This window comes from Temnothorax longispinosus, chromosome 7 (genome assembly GCF_030848805.1).
Source record: "Temnothorax longispinosus isolate EJ_2023e chromosome 7, Tlon_JGU_v1, whole genome shotgun sequence".
Taxonomy (NCBI): domain Eukaryota; kingdom Metazoa; phylum Arthropoda; class Insecta; order Hymenoptera; family Formicidae; genus Temnothorax; species Temnothorax longispinosus.
The window spans coordinates 7182215-7200523 of record NC_092364.1 but is presented as its reverse complement, the minus strand read 5'-3'; the positions used below and the strand labels follow the sequence as shown (position 1 = coordinate 7200523).

The window sequence follows — 18309 nt, the reverse complement described above, 5'->3', positions numbered from 1 at the left end:
CCATCTTCAGAGATACCTGCAAAAGTAAAAAAAATACAGAACGTGGTTTAAAAGCTCGCACCATAATTATTGATTTTTATTCTATATAATGTTACGTAAAATGTATATGCAAAAATAATTTTATATTCGTTTGAGGAAGGGAAGAATTATGATTTAAGAAGAAATTATATATCAATAGTGTATTATTAATTTTACACAAATTTAGTTAATAAAATAATCAGTTTAATATTTTGGTAAAACATAACTTCTAATAATTAAACTACTTTAAATTCATTAAGATAATAAAATAATTCCGTGCTTTGTTATAATTGAGTACTTTGTCAAGCTGTCCGACAACAAAGCCTAAAAATATTATATTTATATAAATCGTACATAAACTTAAATTTATTTGTTGGACAGTTCGTTCTCTCTCAAATCACTCAATTCACCTCGGTGATGCTATGTAGCATTCATTTAGCGTCGGCCAAGCTTACCTTCATTGCTGACGTAAAGCGACACCAAGGGACTATTGACTATTGGTTGAGCAAGGTGTTAGTCACCTCAGAGATGGACAGCAGAGGACTCCCGGCGTCCGGTTTGGAATCTGTGGGACAGTTGGCACCATTCCCACTGCCGCCGATGATCCCACGTGGTGGTGGTGGTGGTGGTGCGGAGGGTGGTACAAGACATTGCTGTTGTTGTTGCTGGTGCTGTTGTCCACCCCGGTGCCCATGCCCATGCCTGCCGCCACCCCCGTCCCCGTTCCCGCAGCTGACGGTGGCGTGCTGCAACCAAATGGACGGTCTCCCCGTTATCTTACGTGTACTAAATTGGGCTTCTCCCGCTACAGATCTGGTACAACACATTGAGCAAGAAATTGGCCAGAAATCTGCTTTTTAATGTTATTGCAAAAACTTTCTTAATAACTCGACCCGAATTAAAAATATTGGACAATTGCAAAGTTTGATTTGCGATCCAACATCAAGTAGTTTACTTATAAAACGATCGACCGTCCAATTACGTCTTATTTATTTCTTAAACATACTTTTCTTGGAAAACAAGATTGAATCGGATGCAATTTCCTAATCATGTAAAAACTATTGTTGTTTTTTTTTTACGTAACACTTGCGTGTTTGGCTTATTCTTTGATTGATGACGTTGTCGAACAATCGTTTAGAGTAACCATCATATTGCCGGAGCTCAACGTTATTAAACTCTTATGATTCTTATAAAGTGGTAGTAAACTTTATTATAATTATTAAAATTAAGGGGGTATGACACCTTTGAGCATGAAATTTAACCTCTTTTTCACGATTTGTTTTAACATATAAGGAATAGCTAGAGCAATCAAAAATCGGCTTTAAGGGGTCTTTTTATTATACATTGAAGATGTAAAAAAATTTTTTTTTTTATATAAAATCATGTTCGTACACCCTGTCAAAAAAGGCCGTGTGCGTCACGGGGGTCCAGCTGGTGTACACGATTTCGGCTGACTGGTATGACCTAGAATAGAAATCCAAAAAAATTCTTAATCTGTGATAGATTGGCTATGGAGGTACGTAGGATTTTTGAAAAATACTAATTTTTGCGAAATTGACACTAATTTGAACAAAAGTGTCCAAATTTACACTGAAAAATCGTGTATAAAATTGGTTCCAAAAAAAAAAAACTAACAATCCAATTTAAAAACGGCTACGTACCTCCCATAGCCAATCTATCACAGATTAAGAATTTTTTTGGATTTCTATTCTAGGTCATACCAGTCAGCCGAAATCGTGCGTACACCAGCTGGACCCCCGTGACGCACACGGCCTCTTTTGACAGAATGTATTTTATATACAAACAAATTTTTTTTTACATCTTCAATGTATAATAAAAAGACCCCTTACAGCCGATTTTCGATTGCTCTATTCCTTATATGTTAAAACAAATCGTGAAAAGAGTTGATGCTCAAAAGTGTCATACCTCCTTAAACTGATGCAAAAATAAATTTTTAATTATGCATGCATTTGCTTTCACAATGTACTAAATAAACAAGTATAAATCATAGAAAATTTACATCCATAAGTGTAAATATTCGCATAAAAATTCAAATATATTTTTATATTATAAACTGTTTAATTGATAGAGATGTTCGAGTACTTAAAATTATCAAGTATTCGAACCTCTTCGAGCCGAAGTATGTCAATCTGTTTATTTTGCAATTGTGATTTTATTTTTCAATGCGATAATGCTTTTGTATTACGAACAATCTGCAAATAACAGATTTTGTATGCAATAAACAATACTAATTATTAATGGTTTCAAGATTCAAATATAATATTTCAAAAAGTATCTCAAAAAATAATATTAAATCCAATTTATATAACGTTCTGTTTATACATGATATAAAAGTGAAAAGTTTTGTATGGAATTTAATTTTTCCTTAAATAGAAATTATTTTAGCATTGAAACCACTCGTATATAGCAATAGCATCTCACATTCAATCTTTAAGTTTAAGATGATCAATCCTCCGATTTGCTAAATTTGCCTTAAAAGTGCTCAATATTTGTTTCATTTTCTTAAAAAGTTTACTATTTTAACCCATTTTTGTATTTGAAATATAAATATAGCAAAAACTGTAATTTAAAGATTAAGTCGATCCGATTCAAGAAGCAAAGATAAAATAATAAAAATCAATAGTGTTCTCAAAGAGCCAAGATCGGTATTGTACAGTTGCAAGTTTAAAAAGCGCAAGCAATGATATATATATTTCTTCGGGAGTTTGATCACCTTACTGTAAATGACGACGAAAAATTATAATAAAATCTGTGAGGCAGCAGTGACACTCACTGGGGCGTGTGCCTTGGTGGTGCGGGGTGGTGATGGTGGTAGGGATAGTACTGGTAGTGATGGTGTTGCACTCCTTGCCATACCTCGGAGCCCGCTTCCCCATGTCCGCCATGGCCCGGATGAGAGTGTGTGTAACCAATCGTGCTGGCGGCGGCGGCAGCTGCCGCAGCGGCAACTGCGGCTGCTTGATATTGCGACGTCGTGACAGGGTATTGTTGCTGATGCTGCTGTTGCTGCTGTTGTTGCTGCTGCTGCTGCTGCTGCTGCTGCTGATGGTGATGTTGCTGTTGCTGTTGCTGTTGCTGTTGCTGTTGCTGTTGCTGTTGCTGTTGCTGTTGCTGTTGCTGTTGCTGCTGCTGCTGCTGCTGCTGCTGTTGAGATTGTTGCGTTTTGTTGTTTCTTGGCGGACTTGGCGCAGTCACTTGTTGATCCGTCGGGGAGGTTTGTCGCCATTTGCAGTCCCCGTTCATGGAGTTCATCTCCGCGAGCGACTTGAGCGGATCGCCGGTAGTGTTGGTCGAGTGCGTGGACGAGTGGGTCGAATGCGGCGTCGGGGGACTGTAGCTGCCGTTGTTTCTGGGCGGTGTGCGTGACGGCGGCGCGCCCCACATCAACACAGTTTGTCGCGGCGCCTCGGCATTGCTGTACACCTCGGTTTTTACGTCCTCGATTTTCGGCGTCAGCATACCGTTGGCCGCGCTGGTCACCGGCGAGCTCCCGGCGGAATTGCTGGATGACGCGCCACCCTCCAGAGAGTGCCTGCTCCCGGCGCGCACCGCATTCATATCGGTTGTCGTTGGATGCATCGTGGACACGCTCGCCACGGGACTGGCGGCGTAGGGTGAACCGCTGACGCTTCCGGGGTGTCTCGTCTCCACGTAGCTGTATTTGGGCGACTCGCCGCTACCGAGTTGCTGGCAGTAGAGCTTCTCCTCCGTCTTACTGGTCAGCTGATGGGTCTCGTACGTAGGCAACGACACGTCGATGAAGCCATTATACGCGGTGCCGGTGTGATACTCCGGATAATATGAGCCCAACGGCCTGTATTGAAACAGGTTCTCCGTCGCAGCTGTGAGATACCTATGTAAAAAAAAAGATTTAGCTGCAATGTAAAGTTCTTTGTCGATGTGTATCTTCTTTTTCATTATACATTCGCGTTTTCATATATATAGCGATTGATGTTTGAAGTGGTTTAATTTAAATCTCGAAATGTTTAAGATTAGATACTCTCAGTCACCTCACCTGTTATCTAACGCGCTCGCTGAATAGAGGGTCTGATGATAGTTGCCCGTGTGACCGATGTAAGTCGTCAGGGATGGATCGGTGCTCGCCGCCACCGCTGTGGGCGGGTACGGTGTCGGGTACATGGTATTCAAATTACTGTACGCCGCAGCGACCGCGGCCGCCGTGCTGGTATCCGCTGCGAGATAATCCACGGACGCGACTGTGGGAGTCACCGGTGGCGAGACCGACGACTGAGCGGAGAGTTTGGTGCGCTTGCGTGTGCACGTTGTGAGGAAGTCCCGCAACTGCGTCTTATATCGCCTGTTCACTCTCTGGGGCGCCGGTTGCGCCGGTAACGTCGGCGTCATGACCGACCCCGTCAGGGTATCGCTGTCCGAGAAGTAGCTGTTGGTCAATCCGGCGTCCAGATAGCTCACCTTAAAGTCCATCGTACGTTTACCGAGCAGGTCTCTACCTTCCTCTTCCCTGAAATGTGAATTAATTGTATCGCTGCCCTCGCTCGTCTCGGCGTAACCGAACGTAACGTTGAAACTTACATGAGAGGTCGATGAGTACTCAGCACGAAATCTGGTTTCGAGTTTTTGTAGACCAGCCTGGAGCTAGTCTGCAACCACTGCCATCCGCCGTCCTTTGTTTGAAATCTGTAGGCTATCATGCCTGATGCACCGGTTTTTAATACTAAAAGAAGAAAAAAAATAGATTAAAATTGTACCAATATTTGCTAATATCTAATTTCGTAAGATAATTCGATGTCGCTTCGGCAAAATCAGCTTTGCTATCAACGAAATTTTAACATCATCAAAATATTGTATAAAATAATTGCAGGTAATACCTAATATTAATTCGCTTTTAGTTACATTTCGTATATTTTATAATTATTATTAATTAAGAACAAAGGAAATATTTATTCAAAAGCGGATTTTTTTATTTTCTGCTGTTCTCTAAATAAAGTTATTTTAGCCGCGGTAAATATAAAAATGGACTTACATTCTTGATGTGCGCTGGCAACGTAGGCCAGGTCGTCATAATGGACTAGATCGTAGCCACCAAGATTCGTTATTTCCGCATCGGAATACCCTAGGAGCATTTTTCCTTTTTGATCCATCGTCACGAGCGCGAGATCCAGCTTGTGTTTGCTCTTAAACATCACTTCTTTCTGCGGCACCTCCAGGAGCGATGGCGGCCCAAACGGTGTGCACAGGGCGAACAGGGCCAGCGGTGGCTCTTCCGTCTTCCGGTTCTGGCCGTGAAGTACTTTAACTCGGCCCCTGATGTCGAGACGCTGCAATAAATAATTCGTAGTGTCTATAAAGTGATGACAAAAAATATCGTACAACTAAATTTTGTTGCACAAAAAACCGTGATTGCTTGGTGCAGAAATATCGTTATAGATATCCATTGCCCATTGCATTTCACTCGTTTTGAACGATATTTAATTCTTCAACTTTTAGAGAGTATTACGTATAATATTTTATTATATGATATTCTTGGAGTGCTCGTAGTTTCATTATAGAACGCAACATCCGCAAGTGACAGATCGAAGGCGCCCGTGGCGCTCTCTTCTAACAGGACAGGATCTCACGTAGATGGAGCGGTCGCAAAAAACGGCAGAAGCACACGGTAGCTAGGTACGTCCCGTCGCGAAGGATGCCGCCAAGGGCAGGTCCCGTGGAGGAGGTGGTGGTGGCGGTGCGCCTCCACGCGCCGTAAACTCTTTTACGATTACAGTTTCATTTTCATAAACGTCAAAGCGGCGCCGTTTTTGTCGAACTTTCGCGAGAACTCGGCGCGGCGCGGAACTCGCTTCTCTCGCTCTCTCTCGCGCGCGCGCCCCGCGTCCTTTACCCAGGATAATACCGCCGTCCGGCCGCGTTCGACACCGAGGTATACCTGCGCGCGTCCGCGGTGTGTTTGCCGTAAGATAATTAGTGTTTTGCCGCGTCTTCGTACTCCGGCTGCCCGACCTTCCCTTCCTTTTCCCTCGTCTCCGTCCTCTCCTTCCCTCCCTCCCGTCTCGTCCGGGGAGAACCTGGTTTTGTTTGGCCCTTGATTTATACCTTTTCTTGAACGCCGTCGGGACAACGGTACCAACGATGGACAGCTCGGCCGTCCGGACGAATTATCGTTTCAATCTTCGCCGCGCGCTGTCACGGTTCATTGGCTGGGTCCATGATTATACACGTCCAGCTTTTACGCGGGGAATATCGGCCTCACGGCCTAGATTTAAGGCCGTTGACGTAAGCGCTGTTCAAAATTCATCCGGGAATATTCAGGAAATCTGTCGAGCACCGGGTGCTTCGCCAGGAATGATCGTTGCGAGAGAACGAGAGCCAATCTGACGCGCCACATTTCATCGTACAAACCAAGCGACATTTGTATCGCTTTAGTGAAAGTTGTTGATACTCGATAAAACAACGTTTAAGTTGGCGACACACACCTATAGTGTTATCATATATAAAAATTATAATGTAATTCGATTGTATTGACGTGCGTCCGATGTCCCGCGAAAATTACGAAGAGATTGTTGAAACCGATACTTCGTGGACAACAATTTAACACATTCCTACGCGGTTTCAGCTCGATGGATGGCAGGTCGAGAGGGTAAGTAGGAAACAACCCGGGAGAGAGGATCTGGAAGAGGAGATGGACGGGGAAAAAAAGCAATTACGCGAGAGAGCGGGAGAGCATGTGGCGGTGTTATGGAACGGAGAGGAGAGTTCGCTCCTCTTCCCTTTACGACAGTGAAATTATTAATTACTGTTTTGTATGCCGGCACGTCGCTTTTGGGAACCGTGAAGGAACGTCGTCCTGATGGCTCCTACCTGGCTTGGTCCTTGCCTGTGGTAGCCAGCGCGCATGCCATTTGTTGTAATTACGTGGCGCATTTGCCGCAAAGATTTCGAGATCGTTTACGTGCTTTCACGAAGGAGTGCCCGAGATAGGATTAGAATCTCTCGGTTCCCAAACAAACGCAAATATACCTTAAGAAATAAATTCATGTCGAATAAATTATTTATATTACATATTGATATGGTCATTAATAAATTTTAAATAATTTTTTACTCTTGAAAAAAATTAAGATATTTGATTCTAATTTCAAGTTTTTAAAGTTATTTAAAAGTTTAATTAAATATAATTCGACTTCAGTTTTACACATGAAGCTACTTAATTTAAAAATTGAAATTAAAAAACTGACAGCCCATTGAATTTATAATAAATCAATTTTAATGAAAAAATATCAGGATGATTTCTAATAAATATTATATGTTGAGCATATCTTGAAAATCCGTTTTCGTCGCTCTGAATTGTGTGCGTTAGTGCGGTTAAAAATGTAAGATACGCAAAAGTACAAGCGATGCGGCATTAAGCAGCGTAGATATACGTACCAGAAAACCGGATGTATTGTCGAGAAGACAACGGAAGCGAACCGTGAAGCTACGTTCGAGCAGATGACAATGCTGGGACGAGAGTGCGTCGTGTAACGGCAGGCTTGCACTTTCGGCAGGCAGGAAAGAATTCCACATTAATTGCCGTTGCAATTCCTCCCGGTCTTCACTGTGCACCAGTTCGTATACACTCTGGTGGACGATGTCAGACTAGAAAAAAGGAAGGAGACAGATTTTGTTAGCGGATTTATTTATCATTGTTTGTTCTTCAATATTTAGCCAGTGCACGCTTTATGTTTGCAGTGCTTTGCTTTCTAAGTCATATCTCTTTTCAATTTAATTAACATTTTTTCCTCTTTTCAATAAATTTCTCTTTTATCTCTTAATATATTTCGTACACTGCAAATATAATAAAAATGAATAAATTCTGAATACCATAATTAATTTTTTTTATCCATCTTAATTTATTTTTTCTTTAAAATATTTTTGTAACTTTTATTATATCTATTCACTTTGTGTGATTTATTTTGCCCACTGTAATTTGTACTTTTACGTTTCTGAAGAGAATCCAATTGTACGAAACGTAAAAATAGATTCACACCATGTGATTACGCACATTTGGTTTACTAAATCACCAAATATTACGTAATTTTTTTTATCAACAAAACACGTCTGCGAAACCGAACGGGTGATACATATATCACGAAGATTTGTGGCCGAAAATAATAAAAACAAAACGTGAGATTCGCTTATCCGCGACACGCGCAATACAGATTTTATTGCGTCCATACATAATTAATGCTCGTTTATTCGCAGTTTAGATACCGGCTATAAAACGAGTTAATAATAGTGCTCGCGCTCTTTGCCTCGCGGGCACCTGACATTCGCGTTTATCCAATCTAAGAATTCGTGCATACATTCTATCGTGTGTCACGAACGTGCGCGAACTCCGGGCCATTATTTACGATTAACTCTTCGACTACCGTTTTCCTCGCGTCAATCCTCGTCGCAATCTCGTTTACGTTGCCTTTGTACCACGGAGGACCACGGTGCGTAGAAAGATTGCTACATGACGATCAGACTTGTCTAAACTCCAAGTAAGCCAAGACGGGTTTCCGCGTTGTTTATATTTGCGAAATATATCGACCCGTTTCCGTGTCAAAATGATCACTTTTGAAACAGAGGAAACGATTTTAATCAGCTCGGAATAATTACAGTCCAGAAAATTGAAAGACCAAAGAGTCATAGGGTTTAAAAAATTTGCGACATCTTCGGAGATTATATATTCTTTTAAACATTAAATTTAGAAATTTTATGAATTAAAAAAAACTTATATAAGTAATGATAAAAATAATCATAGATAATAGAAAATTGTATTAAAAATTCTTATTTAAAATAATCATTTTCGAGGCAAAAAACCGGCTGGAATTTAATTAGCTTGAAATTTATTGCAATTCAAGAAATTTATGACCAAAGTATTGCATAAAGATTTGCATGTCTTCAGAGATATGCTGTCTTAAATATTAATTTTTATAAATTTTATAAATTTAAAAAAGAGAACTTATGCATATGCATATAAATATATAAAAGTAATAAAAAAAAACATGTATATAAAAATATTACAGGTAATGTAAAAAATTTTACTTAAAAACGTGCAAATTTAATTAATATTTTGTATGTAGTATGTACTAATTGTACCACATGTAAATATAATATCTGTATTTTTTATATGGTACATTTTAATCTTTTTAAAGCAAGATAATATATATGTTAAGGTGTTTCTGCAATAATAGCAGTGGCACAACTATAAATTGCATTTCTGATAGAATTTAACTACGATAAACATGGAACTTTAAGTTTTAAGGCTGTTCAACCGTATTAGCAGAGTGGCGCAGTGGAAGCGTGCTGGGCCCATAACCCAGAGGTCCGTGGATCGAAACCACGCTCTGCTAGATTTTTTCTTTTTTTTTTTTCTTTTTTTATATATATATATGTATATAAATTTAAGTCAAAAATATATATATAGTTTGTAGATAAATATATTCATAAATATATTATTGTAGAACGTAATTTAACGATTTTTGCAGGCGTAAGAAGAGCATTACTTGTTATCATATATCGTGATGTAAATTTTAATTCTGCGATTTCTACAGAATTTCCGCCTGTTGTGTTGAGAGAATAAACTAAGTGTATCGGCAAAATATCAGCAAAAATGTCAACTTGCTGAAAATTTTTTAATTTAGAAATTCATTAGATTGTTAATTACGAACTAAAAATCTTTCGTATCTATTTCAACAAAATAATTTGATCACTCTTTTTTCACTCAACAACATATTTTGTTAATAATTATTTTTAATGAAATTTTCAATAAATAAAACCTATAGATGTTTCAAAGAGAGTATGGAGAGAAGATTGTTAACAAACATCGTAAAAGCTCTATAAAGCACCGAACCGTAGTAATAGTATCTCTAGGATCCTCGGGTCGCAACCGGGCGCTTCGCGCGGCATTGGCGATCAATGCCGTCACACAGAATTACATAACAATTTCAAGTGGAAAAACATGAGAAGTGGCAAGCACGATCAATGCTCTCTTTCTCTCTCTTTCGCATCGTTGTCGTCGTTGTTACTGTCTCGCAAATTCTCGCTTATGCGACCAGCAGCAGCAACAGCAACAAACGCGACGGGGAGCGCGCGTGGCTAAACATGGAAGTCGTGAGATTGCGGCGCCGCTGATATACCTAGGCACGAACGTACGTAGGTAGAGGTATAATACACCCGCTGGTCATGTACACGGGAGAGATACAACGCAGGTCCGGCGTTAGAAACGTAGCTCTGGTAGCCGAGGGAAGTCGCCTCTCTCGTATCGTACTCTCTACCCGCGTGATTTATTATATTATTCGCCGGCGAGTGCGAGCACCCAAGCTGACAGCCGTGACCAGGTAATGGCCGATGGAGAGAGAGTCAATTCGATCTGTTGGAGAACTCACGGCCTAGAGCTGAACTCGGCCAGAGGTTTGGATGCGTGTGCACAGCGTCGATTTATCGGATTAAAAGTCATGCGCGTTACACCACCTCGACCTGGCCAAGATCGCTTCATTATCAGTCCTGTTACGTGAAGTAATAAGTATATCCTTGAACACCTATATCTATACGTCATGTAAGATGCTCTTCGCAGCGAGCGCGATGCGTCTTGTATACATTTTGTATTTATATTTTTTGGAGAAAGACAAATAGAGGGTGCCTAGTTTATAATACATTTATAATTTTTATAATTTATTGCTCGCAGTAAATGAAATTTTTCTGATTTAATATGTCGTAATAAATGACATTTTTATAATTTAATATTTATAATAAATTTAATGTATAAAATATATATGCATTAAATTTGTATTAAATTATGTTTGTTATTTTATATATAAAATTTAATACAAACATAAGCACTATCTTCCTAATAACTACCTAATAATACAATGTACTAATATTTACATTACTGTCCGAATATTATGTTATACTTTCTGTCTTAAAATTAGCAAGGGCGATACTCTGACGAGCGACGGGACAGCAGCATAACACATCGAACGCGCGTCCTATCAATTTCTATTACAGTTCTTCGTGAGCCGCGTGGAGCTACGTGGCGTAGAAAATTGTACTTCTTCCGTGCGCGGACTCATTGCTCTCGCCGGAGACTAGTCCCGGATTAATTATGCGCGATAAAGTGCGTCGGACACGTGTAGCTACATGTGCCGTACGCGAGCCAGTGTCGCGGTACGCGACGTCACGGCCGATCAGATATTTTCTGAAATAATGCCGCTCGGTTTTGCCGAGTACATCCCACGTCCGAGGATGAGGCCTCTTCCTGTTTTTGCCCCCACGTGTCATCCCCGACGCTCGGTTGCAGTTCAGTTTATACCTCTTGGGTCGATATGGAGGAAATTACTATGGATCTGGAATCTGCTGTGTCCGTAATATATCACTGTAATGGGCGATGTATCAACTTGATGGGTTTATGCAATGTCATTAAAATTACCGCAATAATGTAATAATTGTAATTTAATTGTTACAATGAATGCGCTGTCATGATTTTAATTCGCAAAGGTATTCAGAAGATTACGACATGGATGGTGCTTCAAAGCACCAAAAGACTTACAGAATACATATTTATATTCCCAACATTTATTCCTACCGTTGAGAAGCTCGGCTGTTTTATATCGAAAATTATGACACAGTCGACCATTTGGCATGCCTTTCATCACGATTTAATAACGAGATAATATATATTAATATCATCACCCTATCCGCAAGTTTATTAAATTCATTAACGACTCGCGCGCTCTGACTTGAGTCCCGAGTAAGTACAACAACATTCGCGTCGCAAGCGCAAGTTACATATCTCGTATACACGATGGATTATAATCGTCAAGATACGGGCGCCTAAGAACGTTCGATATCGACAGCGAGAGCGCAATTTCATCGCGAGACGTTTCCCGGTGCATTCACGCCGATCGTAAAACTCCGAATCCCAATAAATATGATGAGGGGGAGAGGGGGAGAAGAAATTCTCGACGAAACCCGCAGGTAAGCTGGGGAAAGATAGGAGTCCCCTGCGAGGAGATGAGAGAGAAAAAGAGAGAGAAAGAGAGAGACGAGTCCTGGCTCGCCGTGAGAGCCAATGAATTCGAGCGCGGACCGTTTTCCTTCTTCTTCTTCTCCTTCTTTTTCCTCCTTTTCTTCTTCCTCCACCTCCCTCTCTAGTCGCAACCCCGCTGCGATTGCGCGAGAGCCGCTCTAATTTTAATTAAAGATTACACACGATTTCCGTGGTAATCGCCGTTCGTACCTCGTATCCCGAACATACAGTGGACGTGTAATTGCACCAGCCGTGTATTCCACCTTCGTCTTGGTGCCCCTTCATTCCCGCACGCATATGTATATAGCAGGAACGAGAATAAACCCCACTTGTAATTCTCATTGATGCGTACGACGCGGTCGATTATTTTCTGCGCGCCGCGGCCGTTAGAACGCGCTTGTTTATCTCGCAATTGCACTCGGCAGAATTTTATCAATAGACAGAACTTATAATCTTTTCGAACGAATAATACTCGCTATTTATTAAAGAAATGATCTACCTTCTTTTATGACATGTAATTACAGATATTCAAATATTTTTAGAAATTTTTATGGGCAACTTTTAGTGGGCACATAATATTAATTAAGATTGCGATGATATAAGTTCTCTAACCTTATTAAAATAAACAAGATAAATAATTATAATCATTAGACAGAAGCTTGATACATAGATAAATTGTTTTATAGAATAAAAATTAAAATAAAGCAAGTTGTTGTTGCTTGTAGAATATTTTTATTTAAAAATTTTTTTTTAAGATAAAAATATTTATATTACAATATTATTTTAAGATAAAAAAACAAAAATTTCTGATTGGTGAATTAAACTTCAAGAACACAAGCAGACAAAAAGATTTTACTATTCCAATCGTTCAACTTCAATGAGTAAATTCTTTGATTAATATTCAGATATCAAGGTATTTAATAATATGTAAGAAATTTATAAGAAAGGGGAGACAGATTGACGAAATTAAGCTTGGTTCTACAAATAATTTATACTTCAATGTTGCTGAAGAATATATATACAGAAATGCATTTCCCGTCACACGCAAACGTAATCGAATCTCATTGCGACTGAATAAATTCTTTACGTTTATCCGTGTGCTATTTATTATAATTGGAATGAATAACCAATTCGTTATTTATTGTGCCATTGTCCATTGATTGCTGTTATTATACGCCGCCCATTTAGTACAGAGAAAAGGATAGCGCGCGGAGCGTAGAGTTTTCTGGGATACGTTGTTTTGCATAACGTAGTCGAGGTCAGGCGGTGTATTTTTAACCCTTTAACCACACAGTATGCATCGTCGGCCGCGCGCTGTTACATTTGATTCTAATAGCACGTTTCGCCAAAATACTTCGACAATTCAACAATTGCGTCTCCCGATGCGACGCATAAACGAGAACGTTGGCAAATAACGCCGCGCAATGTAACGCCTACTGTAATATCTCGAAGCGATTCCGCGGTAATATACGAGTCCAGCTCTTAAAATCGTCGATCGATAGAGGGCAAGCCGAAGTGTAAATTGCCCTTAACGCCACCGCGGCCGCTTTATAAACGGCCCGCAATTACATCTTACGTCGTAATAGTTTGTCGTCACGTACCAACGCATAATAGGCCTCCAATCTGGGCGATCGCTCTCGTTAAGTGGCCTAATCACAAATTATATTTTAATCGTCGGTCGATACGGAGCGCCCTCCGCCGCCGCGGCCGCCACCTCCCCCCCTCCCGCCTCCCCCCGCCACCCTCCAGGGTCGACTTGACGAGGATATAATTGCACGCTCACGTGCCCGTGCTTCTTACGCAAATTATAACCGGACTCTGTGTCAACCGTCGCTGACAAACGTCGGAGGACGGCCCCAAGAAACTCTCTGATTCGTATCACACGAATAATCAATGTAATTCCATCCCCCCGCCCTGCTCAAGGGGATCCTATAGTGGCGGTAGTTACCGACATTTTTTCATTTTAAGGAATTTTTGAATTGGCTTTACAGAATTGCAAGTTTTTGGTCTAGAATTAAAGTACGCACAAAAATCTACATCGCGTTGTATGATTTCATATCGGGAACAAAAAAAAATTAAAAATTTTACTAATTTGGGCACATACAACTGTCATCTGACGACAATAACAAAATTACTGCAGTTTATATATATATAATGACACCAAGGCGACGTAGGGACAACATGTAGGAACAATATCGTGTAAATAAAACTAAGATTCAACGTCTAGAAAAAAAGATTCCGTAAAATGAAGTTTTATTAAGCAAAAGCACATTTAGGTTGACAGGATAAGCAGTATTGCGTGTAGCGAGAGATGGCGCAGCAATCGAACAAAGACAGATGCCTCTGGTTAGACAAGGACAGACATAGATATATAACATAGAAAACAGGATTAGAAATGTTGACATTACCGACGTCGAGGAAGTTCGGCCTTCGCTATAGGATCCCCTTGTTTTCTTGGAAGCGCGTTTCAGCGAATTGCAAAAGCCCACCCGTTATCGATACATATTAAACATTCCCGAACGATATCAGCTGCTAGTCCTTCGCCGTAACCTCCTCTCCGCGCGACGGAGACGAACGTAATTTACACGTGTGATACGTTAATGCGATTGCTCGTACATTCAAGGGCGTTTCAGCATGTAGGGCGCTTCTCTTTTTTTTTAGGCACGTAATTACTATATTTAATTACATACTATGGATAGGATGTACGTCTCTGGCTAATATATTATATATATATATTTTTTTTACGATTTTAGGCTGATGTCATTATGATGTTAATAAAAAAATAACAGTTTCTTCTTCACCATTTAATAAATTTTAACAATCATTTCTTTTTTCGAAATATTTTACTTGTTCAACACTGAGAAAAAGGTTTCTTTGGACCAAATAAGGCTCGTTAACAGATAATAAATGCATGGTTGGATACGGCGAATCGAATATTTTGTTGAATCAATTGAATATTTCGTAATAGTTAAGGAATATAATTGCTCAATGCTGCGCAGTGCGCGGCGAGAGGTTTTGGCTCGCGCCCACTACGCGGCGCATCGCCGGTATTTTCACTCGTAATTAACCCTTCGCCCGCATAGGTTTTTTTAGCACCTTTACGCCGCATAGGTGGGTCGTTTTCGCCCTAACGTTTTTTTTTAAGTGTTAAAATGTTACAAAAAATCTGAAAAAATTCATGGAGGTAATTCAAACCTTCAATTTGAAGTAATCATAAAATTATAAACAATTTAATTTTTTCACATAATTGGTATTAAAAAAAATGGAGCAACTAGGGGTAAAATCATTTGTTTACTCAAAAAATCATGACTTTAAGACAAATAAAGATATCGAAATGAATAAAAAAAGAAATTGAAGGGAAAGAGTGTAGCTTTCATAAAAAAAATATTGCATGCAATTATTTTGAAATTAAATGCTTAAGTTTGCGACCTCAAAATTGCCAATAAATTAGCTCCAAATTTCGTAGTTAAAACAGTAATAAATATTTAATAATAAAAAAATTAGTAATAAAATAAGTAATAACTTAATAGTTAAGTATCCCAACATTACTTTATTGTTTATCTAAAAAAATACATTAATGTAAGTCGACCGATCGCTGCGCCATTTTTGTCGAAACACTGAACAAAAACATTTTTGTAATTTTTTTTGCGGTCAGATGTTTTTATAAGACTTCTACGGACACAATGAACACTTTAAAACAAAACACACAAAAAAAATTCTTACGTTTTTGGGCAACGTTCGCCGCACAGATGGGTCGTTTTCGTCCTTTCAAGAATTGACGTGTCTCCTGTGACGGTCGGAGGGGGACTGGCGCCTTGAAACTCGGTAGGCGGGTTCTCGAGAAGCATAACTTTCTTTACGGATGCGCAGTGGCGCCTTTTCTACCCGTTTTCAAAAGTTATAAACATTTGATTTTTGCCCGGACGAAAACAACCCACCTATATGCGGGCGAAGGGTTAAGATTCAACATCGACCCCTATATCTAGGGGCAGCTCGACAGGGTTTCTCCAGTGTTCTTAAGTTCGCTCGTGGCGGGCAGCTGACCGCCACAGCCTATAACAACTTATGTTTTTCTCTACCTTGCTTTTTATATCCACGACTACAACAGACGTCTTGTTCTTTGCCATCAACCATATTCTTGATAAAATATAATCGGATAAGATTTAATATTGGATCAACCGTCTATAAATTAACAAACGGAATTTTTGGATCAGATGTTTTTCAATTTTTGGATCGGATAACTTTGCAACTAGATATAATTTTGTGCCAAAATTATATTCCTTAACTATTAAGAAATATTTAATTGATGCAAAAAGATATTCGTTCGTGCCAATATCAGATTCATTAACTATTAAAGTACATTAATTTGGGACAACAGAATATTCACTATTATCACAAACCAACGATTGCATTGATTCAACAAAATATTCGATTCGCCGTATCCAACCATGAGCCTTATTTGGTCCAAAGAAACCTTTTTCTCAGTGAAAGAATGGGTACACTGAGTATCTACCATGAAGAATTTCAGCGCGTCAATATCGCAATATGCATATCCTCTAAATGTGTTTCAACACCCAGCTTGATCGCGGCAACTCTTTTCTCCTTTATCTTACCTACTCAAATTTATCAGGGAACGCAGCACATAGAACACGCAAAAAGTTATTCAATTCTGCAGCGAATACAACATTAGCTTCGCGATATTAGCGAAATAATTACAGATATCCTTCCGATCGACTTATTGTTAGCTGAGTTAATCATGTGCAACCGAATCAGTATTACGCTGAGTTGCAGGTATCGAGCGTGTAAATTATATAGCATCGTAGCGCCGACTATATACGCGCCGCCATTGTCTACGTTTTAAATGAACGTACTTGATCGCGATACAACGGGCAAATTTAATACTTTTATCGCGGAACCTTTAGAAAAAAAAAGACGAAATCGTTTGGCGCTTCTCACCCAGGATTTAATTACCTGTGACAATATAATAAGGCCTGATATGATCGTAGCTGACGCATTGCGTAACGTGTTGTTAATATTGAATTTTTCATCGTATAATATTCGCGTGCGATATGTAATGCGAAATAATTACGAAGCATTTTAATTACACAACCTGAATTAAGGTATATACGCGTGTCATTATCTCTGAGTTTACACAGATAATGGCGAGCTTATATTATCATTAAGAGATGCGACAAATTTTCAAAGTGGACATTTAAATATAACAGTCAACATTATGTATTAAAAGTTACACATATCGCAATATTAATATGAACGAGATGAGTGGACAAGTAAATTTGGAATTTGCTATAAACGTGACAATGACAAGCGCATGTTTTTCAATTCGGTGACAGACGATCTGATGCAGCAATACTCGTATGCAATTTTATTGCGTAATTAGCTCGAGATTGCGCTAATTAAAGCTCCGGCTTACGGCAATTAAAGTCTCTGGAAATCTACCGCTGGTTTGAAGCGAGATGAATTGCCTTATTCCTACATTAGGAATTATTCATCTACCTTAATAGCGCTAATAACATACAAAACGCGTAGCTTTGTAATTGCATTTTTTTCTTAATCGCTTGTTGTTCCTTAAGTAACTGCGATATTTGGGATGCTTAGAGTAATCGTTCTTTCCTGTCTTTAGAGCATTCGCGATGTTCGGCGCAAATGCCCGACCTTGGATTCCAAAGGCGTATAAATTTGCATCGGTAATATTGGTTAATAGCCAATCGAATATCCATTCTAATAAAAATACATTCCATTTTATGAATCCATAGACATTCCGACAGGAAATGGCCTTCAACAGTATCCACACAATAACATCGTTATGCAAATATTTGAGGTATTTATCCGTACCAGATCTAGACAATTTACAATATTAATTTAATACGATTTGAGAGAAATAAATATGCAAATTTTAAAATATATTTTTCATTAGTTCAGTAATAAAATATATACTTACGTAAATGACGTTATTTCTATAAATTTCGCTTTTGAATTTAGACATTTCATAGATTTATATATATATATTCGATTGTTTTATATATTTTATATATTTTATTTTATTTATTCAATTATTTCGAATATTTTATTTTACATATTTTTTAATAGATATTATATATATTCAGTAAAAATTTCTTGCAGCGTCCCTAACGTGAACTAATGTGCATTCGTACGATCGTTTGCATCGTCCGTGCATTTATGCAAACTCATTTCGCATTTTCACATATTCCTAGGCGAAT

General features: G+C 39.1%; 1 protein-coding gene and 1 non-coding gene across 3 annotated transcripts in view; one reads left to right on the top strand and one right to left on the bottom strand.

Moving 5' to 3' along the window:
* Positions 1-496: 496 nt before the first annotated feature.
* The window catches only part of Ss (aryl hydrocarbon receptor spineless), a 202071-nt gene continuing 184258 nt past the window's right edge, over positions 497-18309 (bottom strand). The window contains exons 5-10 of one of the 2 annotated variants that reach the window (XM_071783139.1): positions 7444-7653; positions 5045-5339; positions 4594-4735; positions 4055-4522; positions 2896-3892; positions 497-764 (exon numbers count right to left, since the gene is read on the bottom strand). In XM_071783139.1, coding sequence (XP_071639240.1) covers positions 513-764; positions 2896-3892; positions 4055-4522; positions 4594-4735; positions 5045-5339; positions 7444-7653 — 2364 coding nt within the window. In that variant the 3' untranslated portion in view covers positions 497-512. Of the gene's footprint in view, positions 765-2812; positions 3893-4054; positions 4523-4593; positions 4736-5044; positions 5340-7443; positions 7654-18309 lie in introns of both variants that reach the window. The other variant, XM_071783138.1, reaches the window with a different exon arrangement.
* Trnam-cau (transfer RNA methionine (anticodon CAU)) lies at positions 9324-9395 on the top strand. The gene has a single exon. It is a non-coding gene; the product is annotated as a tRNA-Met (tRNA).